The sequence below is a fragment of the Sinohyriopsis cumingii genome, chromosome 1, assembly GCF_028554795.1.
Source record: "Sinohyriopsis cumingii isolate HCF-2022 chromosome 1, ASM2855479v2, whole genome shotgun sequence".
NCBI classification, from domain to species: Eukaryota; Metazoa; Mollusca; class Bivalvia; order Unionida; family Unionidae; genus Sinohyriopsis; species Sinohyriopsis cumingii.
This window is the reverse complement of record NC_142961.1, coordinates 165,571,622-165,594,566: the sequence shown is the minus strand read 5'-3', so window position 1 is coordinate 165,594,566 and position 22,945 is coordinate 165,571,622. Positions and strand designations below refer to the sequence as shown.

Below are 22,945 nucleotides of genomic sequence, written 5' to 3'. Positions count from 1 at the left end.
AAACGTTTCATAAACTTCATTTCAACTGACCACAAATGTAAAATTCTATTTATCATGTGAAAAAAAAGCTGGATGTTTGAATGTCTGATTTGAAAGAACCACAATAATGAATGAAAATTTCTAGCCCATAATCAAAAGTGAATTCATGCTTTTGACTTGTTTGAGTATATTCAAGTCTTTTCCATAGCAAATGACTATTCTGTATAGCCATGATAGGAGAAATGTTCCCTTTAGCAGTAAAGTTGACTTTTTAAGATTTTGTTTGTTTCTAAGAAAGCAATCTTTTATAAATATATTGCAGGTTAGTTATTTAAATATCATACATTTTAAGAGAAAGACAATACTTTGAATGCCTTATCCAACAATATTACAATGCTAGAAATTATATTGTTAAATTTTTGGTGTGTCATGTTGTCCAGAGGTACTACATCTTGTGTCATGGCTCTTGTTTACCTATTACAAGTTTAATATTATGTCTTACCAGCCTTTTTAAATTTCGGAACTCTTTTATGGTTAAACTTTGAAAGCTTCTTTTAAATGGTTCTCCAAATTTATCTAAATTAGTGGAGCATTTGGGTTACTGTGGAATTTTCCTGTACACAGACATTCTGAAAAGAATCAATTAGCAAGCATGACATGATTAAGGTATCTGGTTGTTCTGTCTTTTGTAACTCTTTAGTGTTTGAAGGTAAATATTCCATGCCATCTGCAGAAATAAAGTTCATACAGTTTAATACAGGAATGTAGAAGTGTTTGCTGTATAGCCTTGTTTTTAAACTGCTGTTTTTGGTAAGGACATATGTAATCAGAATCCTTAATAAGTAGCTTCATGGCAGATGTTTGTAGTGATATAATAGTGGCCAGGGGAGGTAAATATCGATAAACTTCCAACCAGAAAGGTCAGTAAAAGTCATAATGACTACAAGATGCCCAGAACCAATAAAATATGTATCCTTGCATATAAGAAATTTACTCTCCTGGATTTCCAGTGTTAATCAATCAGTAGTCCTTTATTTAAATGAAACCCTCTGCCCTGATTATGTTCAAATTCTAAGCTTTTAAATGTAAATACAAATTAAAGACAAAATAATGATTTGCATATGCCTTATAGTTGTTAAGGAAAGTTTTATATTGAAATTTGCAAAGTTAAATTGAATTGATAAATTAATTATCAAAGAAAGATGTCACAGAGGCATAGTGGTTAGTTTGCCAGACTTGTGACCAAAAGTTGGGGTTCATATCATACCATTGGGTTAGCCTGGCTTGGCTGATGTGTGTGTCCTTATGCAAGTCACTTTACTCCAGTTACCTCAGCACAAAATAACCTAATTGTGTTGCTGTGCTGTACAAACACCAAACCAAACCAAAGCAAACTGTTCTAGAAATTTTTAATGCATGCTGAATGTTAACTTCATGTAGTGGCAATGAGGCTGAAGAACACTTAATTTGAAATCCATTTCATACTATAAATTGCACATTCTTTTACAGTTGTAAGGAGACTTCTTGATTTTTTAACACTTTGTAAATGTTAATGGCAAAATAGCTAATTAATAGCAAAAAATATATAACGTAAATGGGCACATTTGTTTTTGTTAACTTTTTTGTTTGTCCTTGCATCTTTCCATTTCTTGATATTTTTATTACTGTATTAATATGTGTGTAGCCAGTGCCCAAATGCATTGTAAACCTAGATCTACTATCACATAATGTACTGGCAGATCAGAGTTTATGCTGTTTGCTTTAAATCATTGATAGAAAAAACCATTGTACACCCAGGCCTCATATTCTGAAAACTTTTGAGCAAAAAACCTCGAGCTCAAAACCTCAAAATAGATTTTGCACTTAGTCTTTACCGGTCTTTACTTGTCCATTCTAGTCTGTACTAGTCTTTACTTGTCCATTCTAGTCTGTACTGGTCTTTACTTGTCCAATCTAGTCTGTACTGGTCTATACTTCTCATTACTTGTCTTTACTGGTCGATATGTATGTAATTAAAATTGTTCATGCTAATAGAAAAAGCAAAGTAAGAAGATGCTGAGAAATTCATGATTTTAACTTCATCTGTTCAAAGTTTCTTGGTCCAAAAGTTTTGAGAGCACAGGGCCTTATGTTTTATATGGCATTATATGACAGTAGAACATAGTCATGTTATATATGTTTATAACATATAGAAAACTGTTTTTATTTGCTCAGGTTCTCATCGCAAGTTCTCCAGGTTACGCTAAAGATTTTTGGAAATATGGTGAACAAAGCTCCCCTCGCATTACTTTGACCAAAGGAAAAAGGTACTACAAGGATCCCACTCCCTAATTTGTGACCACCTGCTTTATATGGCCAGAATCCCAAGGCACCAGTGATTTTTTGGTTCATAAGTATCGCTCAAGGACAGCCACCCCTCTAATGCATCTATTGGCTGTCATATTAGTACAAAAACTGTCAAATTTACCCCTATCAGGCGGTCACAAAATTGTTGTTTACAGATTGTAATCTCACTAATATTTGTTGATTTCTCAACTGAACACATTGAAATTTGTTTCAGCATGCCAATAAAGTAATTTTAGTCCATGCAGAGAAGTAAGTAATTTGCTATCCTTGATGATGCGTGTTCCACAGATTTTTAGGTTTTGTCATTTTGATAATCACATGATACAAATAACACACAATACATAGGTTCAGTATAAACTTTATTGTAAATATAAATAATCTTTGGCATAATGAGGGCAAATCCTATCACAGCACACTGCACCAGCTGAGCTCTGAATTGTTTCTATTAGAATACCTCAGGAAAAGAGACTTGGGGGAGTATGTAGGGTTGTGAAGAGTGTCTGACACCTGTATGTGGAGCCGCAAGGGGCTGATACGAGGTATATAGGGACACTGATAACTGAAACTCAATAAGTCTAATCATGAGGATTGCTATGATAACAAACATCAGCCAATACTCCATACATGCACCGTAGGAAGCAGGTATGAAGATTGTATAATAGGCAGAAAAATCTAATAGAACATAAATGGTCACCATTTAGTTAATTACATTTGTGCTGTTATTATCATGAATATTATTGATTTATCGGAGATAGATGTCAGGTACAACAGAGAGTGATTGTTTCATAAAGAACTTGTTTTATTAGGGTTCCAGTTCACAAAATTGTAAGAGTCATATAAAAATTATGTCAGTCCATCAATTAGCAATTTGGTTTCCACAAAATAACTTCTGGTAATTGTTTAATTGTAACCTGATTTGGTATGTTGCTTTATATTTTTATGACACTGAAAGAGTTTTGTTTTCATTGTTCTCTCTCACCATTTAGAGGAGTTTGATGAGACCATAAATTGGTTTGATTTCCAGCTATTGCCAGCCTGACTTTACCGAGTTGTGTTGGATTTCAAACAAATTTTCTGAATGAGTACAATTTCCAGTGTTCTGTGACAACATTTACATGGGTTAAGGCCCTTGGATGACCATCCACTTGACTTGCGGTTTCTGTAGCATCACTTTTCCAAAATTTGTTGGATTACATTCAGATTTAGCAGACATCTTTATAGCAACAAGATCTTACATGAGTTTAATTTCCAGCATCCCACATTTTTGTTTAGAAGCGTTATGACTCATGATTGCCCCATTCTAAGCCAGTTGTTATGAGCAGAGCTCATTGTGATGCTCACATCATTAATAGTTCTGGTTTCCAGTAAATTTGGTGACTTTTGAAGGTTAAAACAGTTTTCTGCATTTTTTAAAATCAAAACTTCTATACTTGCATATGTGCAAAGTGTAGGTGTTATTTAAATTGTGTAGTCAACAAAACATTTGGAGAATATGCTACTATTTTACTGCAATATTTGACATGCAAAATGAACAGGAAAAAATGAACTTTTGTTTTATCATTCTTTTTTCTAAAAAAATTAAGTTTCAGATAGAGGGACTTTGTAAGATCGAATGATATCAAAATCTAATATATAACAGTTATCTTTTGGATATACTTGTTTGGTTATTTTGTTTTTAATGCTTCACCATTAATGTTGTTGGTGTTATGCTTATCTGTCCATCTGTTTGCCTACATTTTGTGCAAGACTGCTCTGGTGGCCTAGTGGTTAGAGTGTCCTCCTGAGATGCGGGAGGTTGTGAGTTCGATCCCCGGCCGAGTCATACCAATGACTTATAAAAATGGTACTAACAGCTGCCTTGCTCGCCACTTAGCATTAAGAGGTTAGTGTTAGGATTGATCAGCCTGGTGTCAGGATAATGTGACTTGGTGGGACATCATGCTCCATGTCTGCAGCATAATGCCCCAGTGCTTGACATCACTATAAACTGCCCCACTGCAGACATTGTAATGATATGGCTGAAAAATTGTTAAAGCTGCGTTAAAAATCAAAATGACACACTCACACACACACTCTCACACACAAACACACCTTTTGTGCTTAGGTCATTTTCAGGCTTTGTTGGGGCAGTTGTTTTTTTATTACATTTCTAGTCTTTGTCAAGTTAAAAACCAGCCTATTCCTTACAACTGCGAATTGCAATGTTTAAATGTCATTAGATGTACACAAAGTTTTCAAATACACCATCTTTGTAGATAGAAATATGTGAAATTCCTAAAAGCAGTATGTCTGTTAAATTATACAAAGGATACTGTCTTGTGAACATTAGATTTCGAGCTAAGCTCATAAAACGTGTGACTGCTCCGGTGGCCTAGTGGTTAAAGCATCCACCTCGGATGCGATAGGTCATGGGTTTGATCCCCAGCTGAGCCATACCAAAGACTTACAAAAATGGTACTAACAGCTGCCTCACTTGGCACTCACTCAGCATTAAGAGGTTAGTGTTAGGACTGGTCGGCCTGGTGGCAGGATAATGTGACTGGGTGGGACATCATACAGAAATGACTGCAGCATGATGCCCCAGTACTAGACATCACCATAAACTGCCACACTGCAGACGTTGTAGTGATATGACTGAAAAATCCAAATCACACACAAACACATAAAACATGTGCTTCTTGAGCTATTGTAATGCACTGGAGCATATTCCAGTAAATATATGTTTCATTTCTTTTTCATAGCTATTACCTAGATGTACTACACTTAGAACTTTGGGGTGTTGCTTCTGTTCAGATTGGGACCAAATTTTTCGACACCACCTTGACAAATGCTTATTCTGGCAATGCGCAGCAGGAGCAACAGAGATTCCGAGTAAGATCCACAGTATTGGAAGAGGTCCAGGTGAGAGCAAAACTTATCCATATTCTGACCAATTTACTGAACCATATCCCACCCTCTTTGTTTTGTTGACCTAGAATGAATTTCACAAAAGTGCATGACTTGGTTGTTAAGATATCAATTTTTGTGCAGTTTTATTCAGTTTCAACCTTGGCACCATTTTTATGGAGGCAGAAGAATACTAAGCTTCATCTGTCTCCTCCTCTTGCCATCCAGCACTTGTTAGTCCACCAAGTCATGCAATTTTTGATGGATTTCCATGATTTGGACATTGTCTAAAGATGTGCATATCAACAAATCACTTTGATCCTACAAATTTGGTTAGAGTTATATGCAGCTTAATACAGTGTGTGACACAATCTTGTTAAGACAACTAGTCTGACCCCAGTTTTTGATGGATTACTTTGAAACTTATTAGATATTACGGTCATCAGCTGAAATGCAACTAGTTCTGCACTTGATAAATGCTGTGGTCATCATTTAATGATGCACATGTTGATAAATTTTTATGCTTCATGATTTTGGTAAGAGTTGCTGCTCTTTTGGTTTATAACTGGATGCAGTGTATGGCATAAATTTGTGAGTGTAGCTATTCTCTTAGCACATATTATGGTCATCATTTAACAATGCACATCTTGACGAATGTTTATGCTTCCATGCTTTTTGTAAGAGTTGTAGCCCTTTTCATTGACAACTGGCTGCAGTGAATGACATTACTTTGTGAATAAACACTCTTGCATTTTTTGTGGATTGCTTGTTTCATATTATGATCATCATCAAAATATGTATGTTGACAATTGTTGTACTATTTTCCAAAGAATAAACTCTATTATGGGTAAGCTGGGACAGAGGGAGGTGGTATCTTTCTTTCTCTCTCAATCTCTCTCTCAGTATATATATTTATATGATTGTTATTCGCCATATGATTTGTATTCTATATATATCCTTTCATGTGTAGTGGATCCAGCAAGGGATTGCATGTGTCAGGGATTGATTAAGATAAATGCAATAAAATCTAGTCTAAGTTCTTTCAACTCTAACAGAGTCTTTTTTAAAGACAAACAAACAAAAAGAACCCAGAAACAGTGCTGAGGTTACAAAATTTTACATGACTTATTTCTACAGGAATAAAAGCTTGAAATTTTGTGTTTCATCTAGTTGATTTCAATTTTATGCTGATACTGAAAAATACTTTATATTGACCTAGAAATTGATTAGCCATATCGCCATCTGTTTTTTAATGTAAATTTGCATAACTGCAAATTATATCCCAGATATGTAATTTTTTTAGTAGTAATTATAATTATAGGTTATTGGGTGACTAATAAGCAAATTGAAAGAATTATTTAAATGAAAATGTGCTGGAAAAACATAAAAGACTCATTTAGAGTCGAAAGTGCTTAGGCTAGTTAGAAACTAGTTTTGCATTCTTTTTTGTCAGTTTATTGCATATATATATATATATATATATATATATATATATATATATATATATATATATATATAATTGCACACCATTCATCAACTTTTATTTGAAAAAGATATTAAAATTTTTTCTCTTCACTAGATTTTTATCTGATATCCATCAGCATTGGGTTCTGACAATTCCAAGATAAAGGTTGCTGAAGGATGAAGATTTTACGGGATAACATATATCATGCATGAAATTAAATTTACAGTTTCCTTTGTATTGTACATGAATTTTGTATTTTTACTGTTATGTCCTTGTAGAGATTAGATTTTAGTAGTTTCACAAGAAGGGCTGAAACCATGGCGGTTCAAGATGTGCAGATTGTGGTGGGTGCTGGTGGAAGCATCAGTGATGCCAAAGTCCGCCTTGGGCTCTTTGGAGTGTTCACATGTGAGTTTACTAGTTAAACATAATTTGTTGCCTTTAAACAACTGAAGATACATAGTTACAAGAGAGAGAAAGACGAAGGGAGAGTATGGTTTACATGCAAGTCTAGAGTTAAATTATCAGCTCAGGAAAATTTATTTCAAAGTGTAATTCAGAGCTGTGGTACAATGACAAACCTACCAACCCTTATGATTTTGTTGTAAGTCTTATGAAAATGACCCTTTACCTCATACAAGCGTCTTTGGACGCCTCTACTCCATTCACATGGAAGCGCCTTTTGACGCCTCTCCAAGATTCACATGGAAGCGCCTTTTGATGCCTGCTGTAAACATCAGCCATTTTGAGCTAGTTTTCTTAGCGCCACCTTCAGGGAAAACCCCCCTATTAAATACTACATTCATTTCTGTGAATGACAATTACGTCAGATCACGTGGTCGCTATTCATGCACTGGTCGATATCTGCTATTTAAAGTAACTGGGTTGTAATCTCCAGTCTCCAAAATGGCAGCTGCGAATTTCATTCAGTACGTATGAAGTTTTCACGATTAGAATAACAACCACGAAAGATTCAATAAATTAGGTAAAGTCTCTGATATTGATGTAGGCAGCAATTAGTTTTTATAAATTATCAAATTCAGATGACTTAGTGATATAGACGCACACGAAAACTTTGTAAATTTCAAGTATCGTACATGGCAGCTACGGTTGGTCACACTTCCTCACTGACATGACGGTGAACGAGTTCTTTCAAGATTTTGAAGAACATAAAAAAAATTCTTCTGTGAAAAATAATTACACAGCTATAACAATCAGACTTTACTCTTAAATTTTTCCACATATAATATATGTGTACCAAAAATGTAAAATGGTTAAAATTGATGTTAAACGTAACACCACTACATTGCTTAACAATTGTTGTTGTTGTTGAGTTTAATTATAGTAGCGTTCGCACAATTGTGCATGTGCCACTTTTTTCTGACTGCACTGCAGCCTGCTGGTTGTTCCTGGGGAAGGGGATGGTGCCACCTCCCCCAGGCTTTTATGGATTCAAGGAACCCTGATAGTTTGGCCTCAATCTGTGGGTCCGTAAAGGTCCCTACAGTTGAATGGTTGGTTGTCATTAGTGGGAAGGAGAGCTCGGGAATGGTCCTGCTTGCTTTACATCACTGGTTTCTTGTTGCATTTGCCTGTTGTTCTTTTTGTTTTTTTTTCTCTTCAAAATGTTCTAAAAGAAGGGGGGATGTTCTATGCTGTTTATAGAGGTTCTTAGTAGAAATCATGTATGAAGAGAGATTTTCAAGGTTATTATGGTATTACTAGTCGAGGTGTTTAGGGTGTGTTTCCTACGTTATGTTATTTATAAGTTTTTAGATATTACCTCTTTAAGTTATTTATTAATTGATGTTTTTAGAGATTGAATGTTATTTATACTTTATTTAGCAAGAGACCGGAGTCCTAGCCGATTACACGGTTCGTTAAGGACATCTAGGACATCCGATTTTGCGGTTTCCTTAGTTTTTTATAGGTGCTTTGTAAGTGAATTATTTATTAATACTTTTATAAAATTGAATGATATATTATGGTCTTTTATGTGGTGGCTTCTAAATTTATTTAGCTAGTTACTGGGTCTTTTGGTTTTGTGGGGATAGTAATTATATTTTGTTCCTAAGTCCTGCTGAGTCTATGAATTGATTTATATTTTTATATGCTGATTGTTTATTTTTATTTGAGTCCATAAGTAACTCTGGGTATGTGTGTGGTGATCCAATCTCTCTTTGGTTTTTGATAAATAATTTCCGAGCAGGTTGATATTTTGGGCATATATTGAATATGTGGTGTAGATCTTCGGTGGTGTGGCAGTTAAAGCAGTTAATGGTTGCTGGTTTGGGTCCTATAAACCTTCCAAAACTGCTTGCTAGTTTAGTTTTTCCAGTTATTATCCTGTTTATGGTTTTCTGTTCTAAATAAGTGCCCTTAGGTAGCTGTATGTTCCTATCTACGTTTTTTGGGGGTTTCATGGTGCTTTTTACCTTTTGTGGAGGAGTTCCAAAAATCTTGCCATGTTTGGTCTATATATGTTTGTGCGAAGCTTATTGCTTCTGTAGAGCTATAGTTAAGCTTGATAGAGTTTTGATCTCCTAGTTTGGTTTTTGCAACTTTGTCTGCTGTTTCGTTGCCAGAGATTCCAATGTGCGACGGTATCCACATGAGCTCGACTAATTGATGTGCTGTGGTGATATCGTCGATTAATTGGCATGCTCTGTCGAGGAATTGTTCCCTATAGTGCGTATTGCGATTTTGGATCGATTTGATAACGCTTAGGGAATCGCTTATAATGACTGCTTTAGGTATTTGGTTGTCTTTGATCCACTGTAGTGATTCAAGTATAGCCCAGAATTCAGTGGTGTAAATGGAGCAATAGTCAGGTAATCTGGATCCTGTTTGTATATTGAATTCAGGGATGACTATTGCTGCTGCTGTTCTTGGTGGATTGTTTGTTTTTGATCCATTGGTATATATTTTAACATAGTCCGGGTATTTTTGGTTGATTTTGTTTACCAGTACAGGTTTTAGTAAGTTTTCTTGTCCTTCTTTATTGCCTAATTTGGTAGCTTCAGTGTTAATCCTTGGTGGTTTTTGTAACCATGGTGATTTGTTCTGGTCTGTATTGTTTGTTACCTGTTTTTTTAGTAGAGGTATCTTTTCTCTTAGTTCAAGGATTACTTTGCCACTTGGTGTGATAGGTATGATTTTGGGTTTGAAGACAACTTTACACTTATTTATAGCTATTTTGGTGGGATGGTTGTCTGGGTGGGTATCTAATCGAATGGAGTATCGGAGGAGCAGTTCTTGCCTACGTAATTTTAAGGGTAGTTCTCCTGTTAGTGTTTGTAGTTCTTCTAATGATGTTGAGGGGAGTGTTCCTGTGCATAATAGCAAGGCTTTTCTCTGGATAGTGTCAAGTTTTTGTAGTACAGGCTGCTTAGCCGAGTTATATGCTTGGCAACCGTAATCCAGTTTTGATCTAATTAGGCTTTTATATATCGTGAGGAGGGTTTCCTGGTTGGATCCCCAGTCAGTCCCTGTGATGTTCCTGAGTAAATTGAGATCTTTGTTACAATTCTGGGTGAGTTGTTCAATGTGCTGTTTCCATTATGTGAGGTGGTTGTCAAAGAACATTCCTAGGAATTTTACTACTGTTACGTATTTGATTAATTGATTTTGTATATAGAAGTTTGGATAGACTAGGTTTTTATTTCGTTTGGGGGTGAATATGATTGCCACAGTTTTTTCATGAGATATTTGGAAACCCCATTTGTCCGCCCATCGCCCTATGTTGTCTAGGCTCTGCTGGATTTCTTTAACTACTGTGTTATTGGCAGGATTTCCATTCCTCCATATGCCACTATCATCTGCAAATTGTGACAAGTTTATTTTTGTGGAGGCTACATTGAGGTCAAGGTCGTTTACCATTAGGTTAAATAGTAACAGACTTATTACACTGCCTTGCATTGTTCCATTTTCAAGTGAAAATTCTTCCGAATGGGTGTTGCCTATTCTTGTGGTAATTTTCCGGCCTGTGAGGAAATCGCCAATCCAGTTGAACAAGTGTCCAGTTATTCCAAATTGGTTTAATTTGGCCATTAGTCCATTGGTCCATACTAGGTCGAACGCTTTTTCTAGTTCTACAAAAACCGCTATGAGGTTGCGATCGGTTTTCCTATGTGCGTTAAAAGCGAGTTTGATGTCTGTTTCCAATCTGAGAAGTTGGTCAGTTGTGGACCGTTTGTTCCGAAAGCCACATTGATTTATGGAGAGTAGGTTATTGGTTTCTAGGTGGTGTTTTAACCTATTTGCGATTATTGTCTCCATTATTTTGCAAATATTGTTTGTAAGGGAGATGGGTCGGTACGAATTTATGTTGTTGGGATCTTTACCTAGCTTGGGGATTGGTATTACTATGGCCTGTTTCCATTTGGTGGGTAGTTGGCCTTTATCCTATATCCTATTAAAGAGTTTGATTATCGCTATTGTTATATTGATAGGTAGTTTTTTGTAGATAATGTAACCTAACTGATCCTTACCAGGGGATGTTTCGTTTTTGGATCGTAGGGCTATCTTCCATTCATGTACTGTGATGTCGCTATTTAGGTGAGATTCTTTTGTTCCTTGGTCTTGAAACATTTGAGGTTGGGTTCCCTCCATTAGTTTTTTGTGTTCTTGAAAGTTTTTGGTGTGATTATTGTTGCTACTCATGTTCGAAAAATGCTTCGCTAGGAGGTCTGCCTTATCTTTATTTGTTACGGCATTTTTAATTTTTGGGGCTGAGGTAGTTGCTTTCCCTTTTATGGCTTTTATCTTGCCTCATATTTGTTTTGAGTTTGATTTTAGACTCAGGTTAGAGCAAAAGGTTTTCCATAGATTAATTTTAGCAGTTTTTATAGTTTGTTTTAGTGCTTTTTCTTTATCTTTATATTGCTGGAAGTAGATAGAATTTTTGGTGCGTTTATATTTATTTAAGGCCCTTTTTTTGTCTTTATGTGCTATAGTGCACTGTTTAGTCCACCATGGTACAGGGTTTTTATTTTGGATATTAGTTGTCTTTGGGATGCATCGGTTAGCTGCTTCTATGATTGTGTCTGTTACGTTATCATAATACATGTCAATACTTGGGCTTTCTAGGTTATCTGGATTTACTCTAGCTAGTAATAATTGGAATTGGTCCCAGTCTGCCTGTTGGTACCTCCATTTAGGTGGGGTTTCATTAGGAATGTGTTGAGTTTTTGTTTGAATATTGATTGTGATGGGAAAATGGTCACTTCCTAACGTATCTTCCTGATCCACCCACCAATTTGTGATTTGAGCCAATTTTGGGGTAGTGATGGTTAGGTCTATGGCTGAGAGAGTGCCATTCTCAGGGTTTAATCTAGTGTTCGACCCGTCATTTAAGATGACCAGATTGTTCTCAGTTATCCATTTTTCAACCATTTTCCCTCTTTGATCTTTCTTTTTACCTCCCCATAATTCACTGTGTGCGTTGAAGTCACCACAGATCATTAGATTGTTGTTGTTATTAGTGATTGCCTTTAGTGAGATTAGGTTGGTAGGGCAGAAGGTACCCCCTGGGTCATATGCATTTATTATTTGAATGTTTGTGGTTCCTATATTTATCATTACTGACATTATTTCGATGCTATTATTGATGTTTAGGTTGGGGGTACTTCTATTACTTCATGGTAGATTAGTGTATCTATTAAAAAAATTGCTAGTCCACCCCCTTTCTGCCCCATGGGTCTGTTTCTAAAGATTCCCTGGGTATAGCCTTGTAGTTTGGGCAGGCGTTTGTGTTCTTGTGTTATGAGGGTTTCCTGTAGGCAGATTACGTCTGGTTTTATGGCCGTATTATTCAGTTTGTTCTGCAGTTCTGATAGGTTTTTAAAGATTCCTCTGCAGTTCCATTGCCAGATGGTGATTTTATTATTTTTTGTACTATTCATTTTTGACGTTGTCTTTATCTGTTAGTCTTGTGGTCCAATCAGCTAGTATGGTGAAAATGGTTTTGAGGGTTCTGATTATGCTACTGAGTTCTTGCATTATGGTTTGTGTTGTTAGGTTCATTACTTCTTGTATTAATTCTGTGTTGGGGTGCGTGTTAGATTTGGGGATGTTTGGGGTGACAGTTTTGTTTGTATCTGGAGTGTTATCAGGGTGGTCATGGTTTGTTACAATGTGGGTTGTAGTTTTTGGTTCTTTTGTTTCCTGATTCGAGGGTATGTTTTGTGGTGCAATGTTTTCCCTTCTGATTGTGCCTGGAGAGTTTTGGTGCTCATTGGTTGTTTCAGAGGTAGATTTTGGTGTGTTGGGGTTGTTTTTACAAATAATGTTTTTGGCAGAATGGTAGGTGAGGTGTTTTTCGTTCATTAAGTCCACTATTTGTTTCTCTTTTATTGCAAATCTGCATTCTGCCAATCTAGGATAATGGTTTTCTTTACAGTTAGCACATTTTTGTTTAATTGTGTAGCATTCTCCTTTGTGTTGACCTTCGTAGTACTTACATCTTGGTTTGAATCTACATATGAGGGCATAGTGTCCCCAGTGCAGGCATTTGGTGCAAAATCTTGGCCTATTTATGTAGTTTTCCAGCTTATGGTACACTCCTGACTGTCCTAGTTTAATTATTGAGGGTATTGGCTCAGTAGCCTCTATAACTGCTTTGTTTGTTCCTTGTCCCTTGTGATTTTTAAGACGATATACTTTGGTGGTCTGTGTTCCATTTGCTGTGAGTTTATGAAGTAGGAGTTCATTGCTTATGTCCTTGTTGTATCCGTTTAGTGCTATTACTTTTTTAAAGATAGTGGTTTTAGTGGGTTCAGCCAGATTAGTTGTGGTTTCACTGTGTTTGGAGTTCGAAGTGACTCGTGGTTTCCTCTGAGTGCTATGGTGTCTCTCTACTTTGATCTTTATTGGGCCTATAGTTTAAATTTGGATGAATTTTTCCACCTGTTGAATTGTGCTGCATTGGACAATGAGGTAGTTTTGCCTTGGTCTTATCAGTTTGAATTGTCCAGTGTGAATTTTGGCCAGTGCTGTCATAATACTATTGGTACTTAGACTAGTAATTCTGTTGCAACTGCTGCTTATGTATATGGTGTGTTCGATGGAATGATAACTGTACATTTTGTTTTGGGGGTTATGTTGTTGTTTTATTTCCTGTTTTGAGTTAACCTTACTTGTGGTTTTTTTTGGGTTGTTTTGGGTTTTAGCGGGCCCTTGCCATTACCTAGGTATGTGTTTTGGGTTGTTTGGGGTCTTTGGGTTGCCATATTAGTGATGCTGCTGGGTCGTTTTGTAGTGTCTAATTCATTGGATTTGTTCCCATAGGTTGGTGGTTCCCTTGCTGTTATTATCCCAGATGGTCCAGGAGTTTGGTTTGGGTGTCTAGTTTCTTTCCTAATGTTTTGATTTATTGTTGTTTGCTTGATTTCCTGTTGTTGGTTTGTTTGCATGCTTCTAGAATTGGTTATTTCATTTTTGGTGAATTTTGGGGTGCTGGTTATGGTTATGTGGTCTAATTGTGGGGAGTTTAAGGTATGTCGGTTACTGTCAAATTCATTTGTTAGGTTTGGAATAGTGGTGTCTATATCTTCATTTGTGTTTGGTTTTTCCGCTTCCTTGAAGAGGATTGGCGATAGTATTGGCATTGTATTTATATTGTTCCCTGGAGTGTAGTTTTGTATTTCTAGTAGTTTCTGTTGGTGGGGTGGGGGTGTGTTAATTATGTCTGCTGGTTTGTGGTTTGTTTGGTCTGTGTTTGAGACCAGAATTTGGGGTCCCAGTGTAATGTTGGTTGAATTCGAGTTTGCTGTGGTTGGTACTACTTGCATTAATCTTGCTTGTTTTACATGCTTTATTGGTGCTGTTTGGACTTGTGATACATCCAATATTTTTACTGATTTATTGATAGGGTTGTTTGGTGTGTTTGCATGTTTGGATTGAATAGAGCCATTTGTTTGGACCTAGTTTGCATTCTTCTACTTAAACTGCGTATAGCATTGAATGATGACTTATCTTTTGTTTTTGTCCTAACCCAGTCTGCTCCTCTGCTAGAAGTCTCTCCTTTGTTTTCTGTTATGTGTTCCTATCGTTCCTTTGTTTGATAGTTCCTTTGTTCTGTTCAATTCCTTTGTTCACGGCTTGGCGGTTTGCTAATCGTTTCCTCTTCTTGGTATTATTTTTTTGCTCTTGTTTTCCTGTTTCTTTATTCTATTTTAATTGGTGATGGTGGTGGCCGCACTCAGTAGAACTTTTAAAATTATACACCAAGCCGGTTTTACACAGTAAACAAATCAAGCAAATTGAGAGATAGTTTTCAAACTTGACGTTGAAACTTAACAATTCACAGGCAGGATTTCATTCAGTACTTAATGAAGTTTTCCCGATTAGAATCACAACCACGAAAGATTCAATAATTTTGGTAAAGGCTCTGATATTTATGTAAGCAGCAGTTAGCTTTTATTGATTATCAAATTCAGATGACTTAGTGATGTAGACGCAGACGAAAAACATTTAAATTTCGAGTATGGGAAATGGCAGCTACGGTTGGTCATGCGGCCTCACTGACATGATGGTGAACTAGTTCTCTCTCGATTTTAAAGCACATAAAATATTCTTCCGTGAAAAATAATTACACAGCTATAACAATCGGACTTTACTCTTAAATTTTTCCTCATATAATATATGTGTACCAAAAATGTAAAATGGTTAAAATTGATGTTAAACATAACACCACTACCTTGCTTAACAATTCACAGGCAGGATTTCATTCAGTACTTATGAAGTTTTCACGATTTGAATCACAACCACGAAAGATTCAGTAACTTTGGTAAAGGCTCTGATATTTATGTAAGCAGCAATTAGTTTTTATTTATTATCAAATTCAGATGACTTAGTGATGTAGACACAGACAAAAAACATGTAAATTTCGAGTATGGGAAATGGCAACTATGGTCGGTCACGTGGCCTCACTGACATGACGGTGAACGAGTTCTCTCTCGATTTTAAAGCACATAAAGTATTCTTCTGTGAAAAATAGTTACACAGCTATAACAATCGGACTTTTACTCTTAAATTTTTCCACATATAATAGATGTCTACCTAAAACGTAAAATGGTTAAAACTGCTGTTAAACGTAACACCACTACATTGCTTAACAATTCACAGGCATGCCTATGCGTATGCAGTCGGCTAGGTAACAGGTGTTCTATTTATAGCGTGCTGCACTTTGTCACTATGCTCTATGAGGTAAAGGGTTATGATACTGACTTAAAGAATAAACGGAAAAACTATGGAAATATGATTGCTGCCTTAAAATATGTATAATTGGCTAGTCTGTGTTTGATTTGGATCTGGGTTTCACATATTAGCTTTAGTGGAATTAGCCAGAGAACCAGACTAACTTTGGTGCTCAGACACTTTAAACTGCATATATTTTTTTATATGAAGCGTCTGCATGATCAAACTGTTGATATATATTTTTTTTAAATGAAAGGAAAAATAAACCTCTTTGAAAGTTTGAATTAATCAGTACAGAAGAATAAATAGGAATATTCAGATTGTTCTGAACAAAAGCAGGAATGAACACAGTTACATTTGTTAGACATCGCGTGTCGATTTGCATATGTCACATAATGGGAGATACGATTGCTGTCATAATGGGAAATGATTTTGTTGTTGTTGTTTTAGGGTTTAATGTCATTTTTCAGCACAAGATAGGCTATACATGGCGGCCAGTATAACTGGTGGAGGAAGAACCCTGGAAAACCCAGGGAAGAACCACCGACCCACGAGAAGCTACTGGCAGGCTTTCCCACGTACCCACGCTAGCCAAGCCTTGGACTCGAACCTACGCAGACAGAGGTGAGATGGCAGTGATCTGGAATGGTGAGCGCTTTAGACCACTCGGCCACTCGGGGCCCCAATGGGAAATGAAGAAAAATAATTGAAAGAATTACATCAAGTTGATAGGGTATGGAACTGAAATTTGTGCAGCTGTACTAGAGGTAAATAAGGTGTACGTGCACTTTACATACTTTTTCAGATGTACATAATGTTTACCATTGATGCATCAGATTGGAATATCAAACTTTTTAAATATACGTTTTCCAACTTGACAATAGCAGTACATGATATTTTGTTATACCTTACTGAAAACTAGTTAAACTTAAGGAAAAATATCAACTGCCCTACTGAAATGATCTTGTTAGGGTTGGCGGGTCTGCATTGATGTGTCCAACTGTTTTTATTATTGACGATCAATAATGTGCAATGCCGATATTTTTTTCATGTAAATTTTTTTATTATTGAAAACGTGATTGACAGTGTTCAGATTCTTGGATATATTTCTTAAAAATTTAGCATCGTCATTTATGTAATAATGAAACTGGAATAATATAATAATAATATTTGTTTTTAATTCTCGGGTAATTGATAGCTGGAACAGATTATGTTTTAACTATCTCACATATATTTTGGTCCTTGCAATGACAGAAGCATTCAATAGTTCTGTATGTGTCCCTGTATTTGTACATAAGACCCCTGATCTCTGTCCCTCATGTTAAAGAAGAAAATTTGGGGATATAGTATCTGTTCATGTATTTTCCATCCATGCATCAGACTTTATTTCTGTTCTATAACTTTAAAGCTGTTTGAAACTAATGGGTGAAATTTTGTACACTTGTACATCATCACTAAATTGTTTATCACATACCACATTGAAGAGCTTGTCTTCAAAGATAGGGTCATGGCTAAATATTTTATGCAGCTTAACATATTGTTTTCATTACTTCCTCTCTGATTTCATAACTTTAAAACCATTTGAGATTAAAAGATGAAACTTAATATGCATATTCGTCATTATTAAAAAGTGAGCTAAATACTGTATAGGAGTTATATCTTCTAGGTCATGGTCACAGTTCTGTGTTATTTAGTTTTCCATTTCTGTTTCCTCATTTGCTGTATAACTTTAGAGCCTGAACTGGTTAGGGGATAAAACTGGATAGGCTGATACGATACATCATCATTAAGTGTGCTGTGAACCATGCTAAGGGGTGCTATCTTCAAGGTCAAGGTTACAGTTCATTTACTTTCCCTTCCACTCCATAACTGAGGTGAAGGGATGATGACATCGCTACGCTAGGCAGAGGAACAAATATTCACAGGATATCCATGTTATGTTTAAAATACATTTTAAATAAGGTGCATGGTCAAACTTGCCATAATGGTTGCCTTTATGCAGTGGTCATCTGATCTCCATGGCCATTAGCAATTGCCTCTAGGAAATTTTCTCCATGAAAGTAATGTATTAAATGGCCACCTGTTTTCTGTAGTCAATGACCTGGTGTTTTCTAACCAAACAGTAGTTTCTTCTTGCTTAAAGTGGTCACTCAAAAAAGCATATCAACTTTGCAGAAGAACCATTTGTTTTCTCAAGAAATACATTTGTTAAGTACAGATGTGTTAATGTGATTTGATGCATGAACATGCCTACTATTGCTTGTATTCACCAAACAAAAGTCAGTCTGTCAGTGTAACTTTAAATTGACAATCTCCCCATTGTTATTTTAAGAATTAGAATAAAACCATGCTTTTGCTTAGAAATTCGTTGAAGGAGTAAATATACATAAGGTAAATCATCATTCTTATAGCACCCTCTCAATCCTTTTTTCAGGATGGGTGGGGGATACACAGATGACTACTAAATATATTCAATATGAAATATTAGATGTGAACTTGATTTTGACGTCAAAGGTTTCCTTTAGTTGCTCAGATTTGACCTAATTGAAAATTTCCTGCATTGTTTACTGTATAATAATAGTTTGGGATTCAGATCATTATATGTATTCCTTACAAAATGAAAACTTCAATTTCAGTCTGAAGCACTGATTAATGTTGTAAGATAAGTGGATTGCAAAATTATTGTAAATAGAAAGCATATCTGCTGTGTTGATAACGGCTTAGACAAAAAGCAGGACATGCCAGTTTTGCATAATGTAAATTTTATGTACTCAGATAGGGCAAACTTGAAGGAATGTGGTGAACAATTTCAAACTTACTTTCAAATGTTAAAATGTAGTGAAGCAGAAAGTGTAATTATTGAAAACTGCATTAAAGGAAAAGCAAACAGAAGTAATTGGCAGGAAGCTAGGTCAGGCAGGTTGACATGTTCAAACTTTGGGGTCATCTGCAAACAATGGGATGACACAAAGCCTGAAAGTGCATTCAGGACAGTTATGGGTTACAGCCGTTTTAAAACAGCCGCAACACATTGGGGGAAAAGTCACAAAGCAGCAACCAGACGAGTTTATGCCAAGGACATACAAATAACACACAAAAACTTGAAGCTGTATGGAAGTGGTTTAATTGTTTCGCCACACTATCCATACCTTGGAACAAGTCCAGATAGAGGTATAGACTGTTGTGACAAATATTCAGATAAAAATGGCTTACTGGAAATAAAATGCCCCTATAAATCATGGGAAATGTCACCCATATAAGCCTGTAATGATAAAATGTTTTTTTTTTGTGCATTGGTTAATGGACATGTGCAACTGAAAAGAAAACATTCATACTATTTTCAAGTTCAAGGTCAGATGGGTTTGACTGGAAGAAAGTGGTGCGATTTTTTTGTGTGGACTTTGAAAGGTCATTCCACTGAACGCATATATTTTAATAAGGACATATGGGACAACATGTTGCCTAGACGTATTTCATTTTACAAGGAAGCGGTAATTCCGGAACTATTTTCTGAGCTAGTGAAGCATGGAAAAAGTCTTCATTAAGGTGGACAGTGAATCATGTTCAATTAGTGGCTTATATGGAAATTTGCATGAAAAATATATTGGTGGAGAAAAGGAAATTTTGAATAAGGAATGCCATATGCTTTCAGTATCACTTTAAATGTAATATTCTAGTATGGATATGTATTTATCTAAATGTATATCAATATTTTCCGTGCTTATTTTTTTGTATATGTTTGCAGGGTTTTTTTGCACCAAAAAAAGAGTTTATGTATGTTTTTAATGTTACTTGTTTTGGGCAGTTGTTGACCAGTGGTAAAGGTAATTGCTTTTGGATCAGAAGATCCTTGTTTTCAGTTCCAGTTGACAAGTTTTGCTAGATGAAATTGACTGTCAACTGCTATAACCCCCCAGCAATCTCATATACTGTACATTGAGTTTGTGAGATATGGTGGCCTCATGGTTTAGGTCCTTGCCTCTGGATTGGAAGGTCAGAGTTCAAATCCTGTTGTGACATAAATTTGTCTCAGATTTAAGCTAACCAGCTATAAATGGCTGAAATACTGTCCACTGGCCTTAAAACCCAAGTTGTACAACCATCTGTTTCATTTACAGCAATCTTTAGACATAACTGGTTGTCAGTTTCTGTCATACTATCAATAGGTCAAAAACCCAACTTGTCCATCCACACAAATAGTTAAGTAAATGAACGAAATAGAAAGAAAGGAAACAATATATTCTGACCAAGAATATATTTATTAACCTGAAATATATTATCAACATGTATTGACACTTTTTAATACTCATTGTATTATAAAACAATGACTTACGTGATAAGTTTCATAGAACAACCTGGTGCATAACTGTCCTTCAAAATATGGAAGCTACAAAGTGTACTGAATAAACTCATTGTTATAAGCATGGAAGTAAAAGCACCAAAATCTGGCAATCATTTGAAAAATAACCACATAATACTGTAGTAATATTTCTCATCAGCAAAGTTCAGTTCTCATCACCATCATGGACTAGTGGTGGTAGAAAATTTGACAGTCCAACACATATTTTTAAAATTTTTGAAGCTTGTTGTGAAAGAGTAATTCGCAAAATACCTTGAAGAATATGAAAGTTTTTTACTCTTTCTGTTGCCCTTTCCACATCAGTCCTGAGATTGGCAATTCTCCTTGTTTCCTCAACTTGACGGCAGTGAAGTCTTTTATTTTTGAATGGTGGAATTATAAGATGAATGCCCCTTGGACTTGTCAGGTCATATATCAGAAAGCCCTTATCAGCCATAATAGCATCACCAAACTGGCACAAGTCCAGAAGTCCTGATTTAGTAACTAATTGTTTATCACTGATGCTTCCTGACCATAAGTCAGACACCAATGTTATCATTCCTGATGGACTGATTCCCAGCAATGCCTTCCATGTATATGCGACTTGTAATGTGAATACATTAACGATTTATTACCTAATGACTGGCGTTTTGGTATAAAATTCTGTACAATCAATAATAACTCTGCAGTTCAGATATTTGTATCTGAATTTCCTTGGCATTGTTGACAATACTGTAGACTGCATTGGTCAATGTGTTAGGCTTGATAGTTTTATAGAAAGATAAGAAATCCATCGACTTGTAATGTTGTTGGCAGTAGATTTGGACACACGAAATCTTCCAGCAGTAATCCAAGTCTTAGTCGCATCAACGCAAGAAAAAATTCATCAACTAATCTTAGTGATCTTGGCCGTCCTTGATTTTTGCCATTGCCACTATGGTGAATTCTTATCTCAGCATCATCTAATTCACTGAAAAATAGATTGAATGTGTCTACATTTGGTTGCCGTGTATAAAACATACACATTTCATTGCTTTTAATATCTTCAATGGTCAAATCTGGCCTAATAACTTGCATGCAAACTTCATTTGTTGTCACCAAAATGTCATTTTGTGTACCAATTATCCTTGATATTTTAGGTTTTTGCATTTTAAAAGTCATTTCAGTTTGTGTCATACAACTTACTCCAATATTTTCAGTTTGTGTTTCTTTATTAAAGCGTGAACTTATTGTACTATCATAAATACGTCCCTTGTAATCATGTAACATAAAAGACACACTTTCACTGTTGCACCTTGATTAAAATGGTGTGTTAAAATACTCCTCTTCCTCTGGTGTAGATTCTTCCACTTCTGGTTGAATTTTGACTTGCTGTTGTTGCTCATAGATCTGAAAGAAGAAAAATTGTTCTATTAAAAAATTGCTCAAAGATATTATTTGTTTTTTGGTATGTAAAATTGTTTCCAGCAAGAAGGCATACAGGATTAATTTGCCCAAAAGTCCCAGCCCAATAACAAAGAAAAAATATGGTTGACACATGCATTATTTTTATTTGCAAATAATCTTATTACGTTTTTTTTATTTTTATTAGCAATACTTTTAAGTTAAGTTTTCTAACTTCCAACAGTTTAAATAAAGTACCCCGATGTTAGACTTTATGGTCTTATAATAAATAAGCGAAAACCAACAAGTTTTGTAAACTTCAACAAACAATTTACTTCCCTAGAATACAAAGTGAAAATATAAAAAAGAACTTACAGTATTGTGCATTAAATCCCAAATGGTCCTAAAAGTTCTAAAATGAGCATAGCATAACATATAATCATGGATAAAAGCCAACAAACAATACAAATGAAACACATAACACCCGGAAAACTTTGTTGGCAAGCCATGAAATATATTTTGAGTTTAATTTTCTTTCCCAAGCTGTTTCAAACTGCTTCAGTCTGCCATCTTGCAGAATAAAAAGCGAAGGCAAGTTGTTCTCCGGTGATTTTCTTTCATACATTCCATGCTTAAAGTGGCCTGAACACAAATGATCGTTCTTTTCTGAGAACACAAATTTGGGACTCACAATCCGGATGTGTTTCAGCCATGTGGTTTTCAGCGTTTTGTCATTTGGAAACCGATGTAATGCAATTATTCTATTGTTAACACATTTCCCTCTGTAATTGCTGCATACACAACAATAATGTCTGTAAGAACTATGAACTGTAGCGATTTTTCTCTCAGATACATCAGGTTTTGCATCTGCCATTTTTGATCCCCAAAATTTTGTGAACAGGTCAATTTTATCTTTATTTATGAAGAGCATGCAAGGGTAGGTAATAAATCAGAGGAGGTAACAACCCTTTTTGAACAGGGCTATAGCCTATTGTGTGCTGAAAAATGGTGTTAAACCCTACAACAACAACAACAATAAAATGACTTAGCAGTCAGAGAAAAGTGAACAGATAGTCACACTGTACATACCAGATCTTCATTCAAAATAATCCATGTTTGAGTTGAAAATATTGAGGCATTTAATAATTAGGTTACTCCTTTAAGTCTAAGAATAGCAGTGGGACCAACATTAATCTCACTATTTCATATCAGGTGTTATGTTGCTTCAAATTTTCAAGGAATGTATGCCAAATCTGGCAAGAACACAAACTTAGAGCAAAACCTTGTGTGCATTTGATAGTAAATACATAATGGGAGCAGTGGTTCAACTCACAAGTCTATGAACAAAG

The 22,945-nt window shown here is 35.6% G+C and overlaps 1 protein-coding gene and 1 pseudogene across 1 annotated transcript in view; one reads left to right on the top strand and one right to left on the bottom strand.

Moving 5' to 3' along the window:
* Positions 1-22,945, top strand: part of LOC149808313 (fibrocystin-L-like) — a 171,334-nt gene that overhangs the window by 7,816 nt on the left and 140,573 nt on the right. Inside the window, exons 7-9 of the mRNA XM_089966857.1 lie at positions 2,194-2,285; positions 5,067-5,226; positions 6,955-7,084. Coding sequence (XP_089822983.1) covers positions 2,194-2,285; positions 5,067-5,226; positions 6,955-7,084 — 382 coding nt within the window. The remainder of the gene's footprint in view (positions 1-2,193; positions 2,286-5,066; positions 5,227-6,954; positions 7,085-22,945) is intronic.
* On the bottom strand, positions 20,380-22,470 carry LOC149808314 (uncharacterized; annotated as a pseudogene).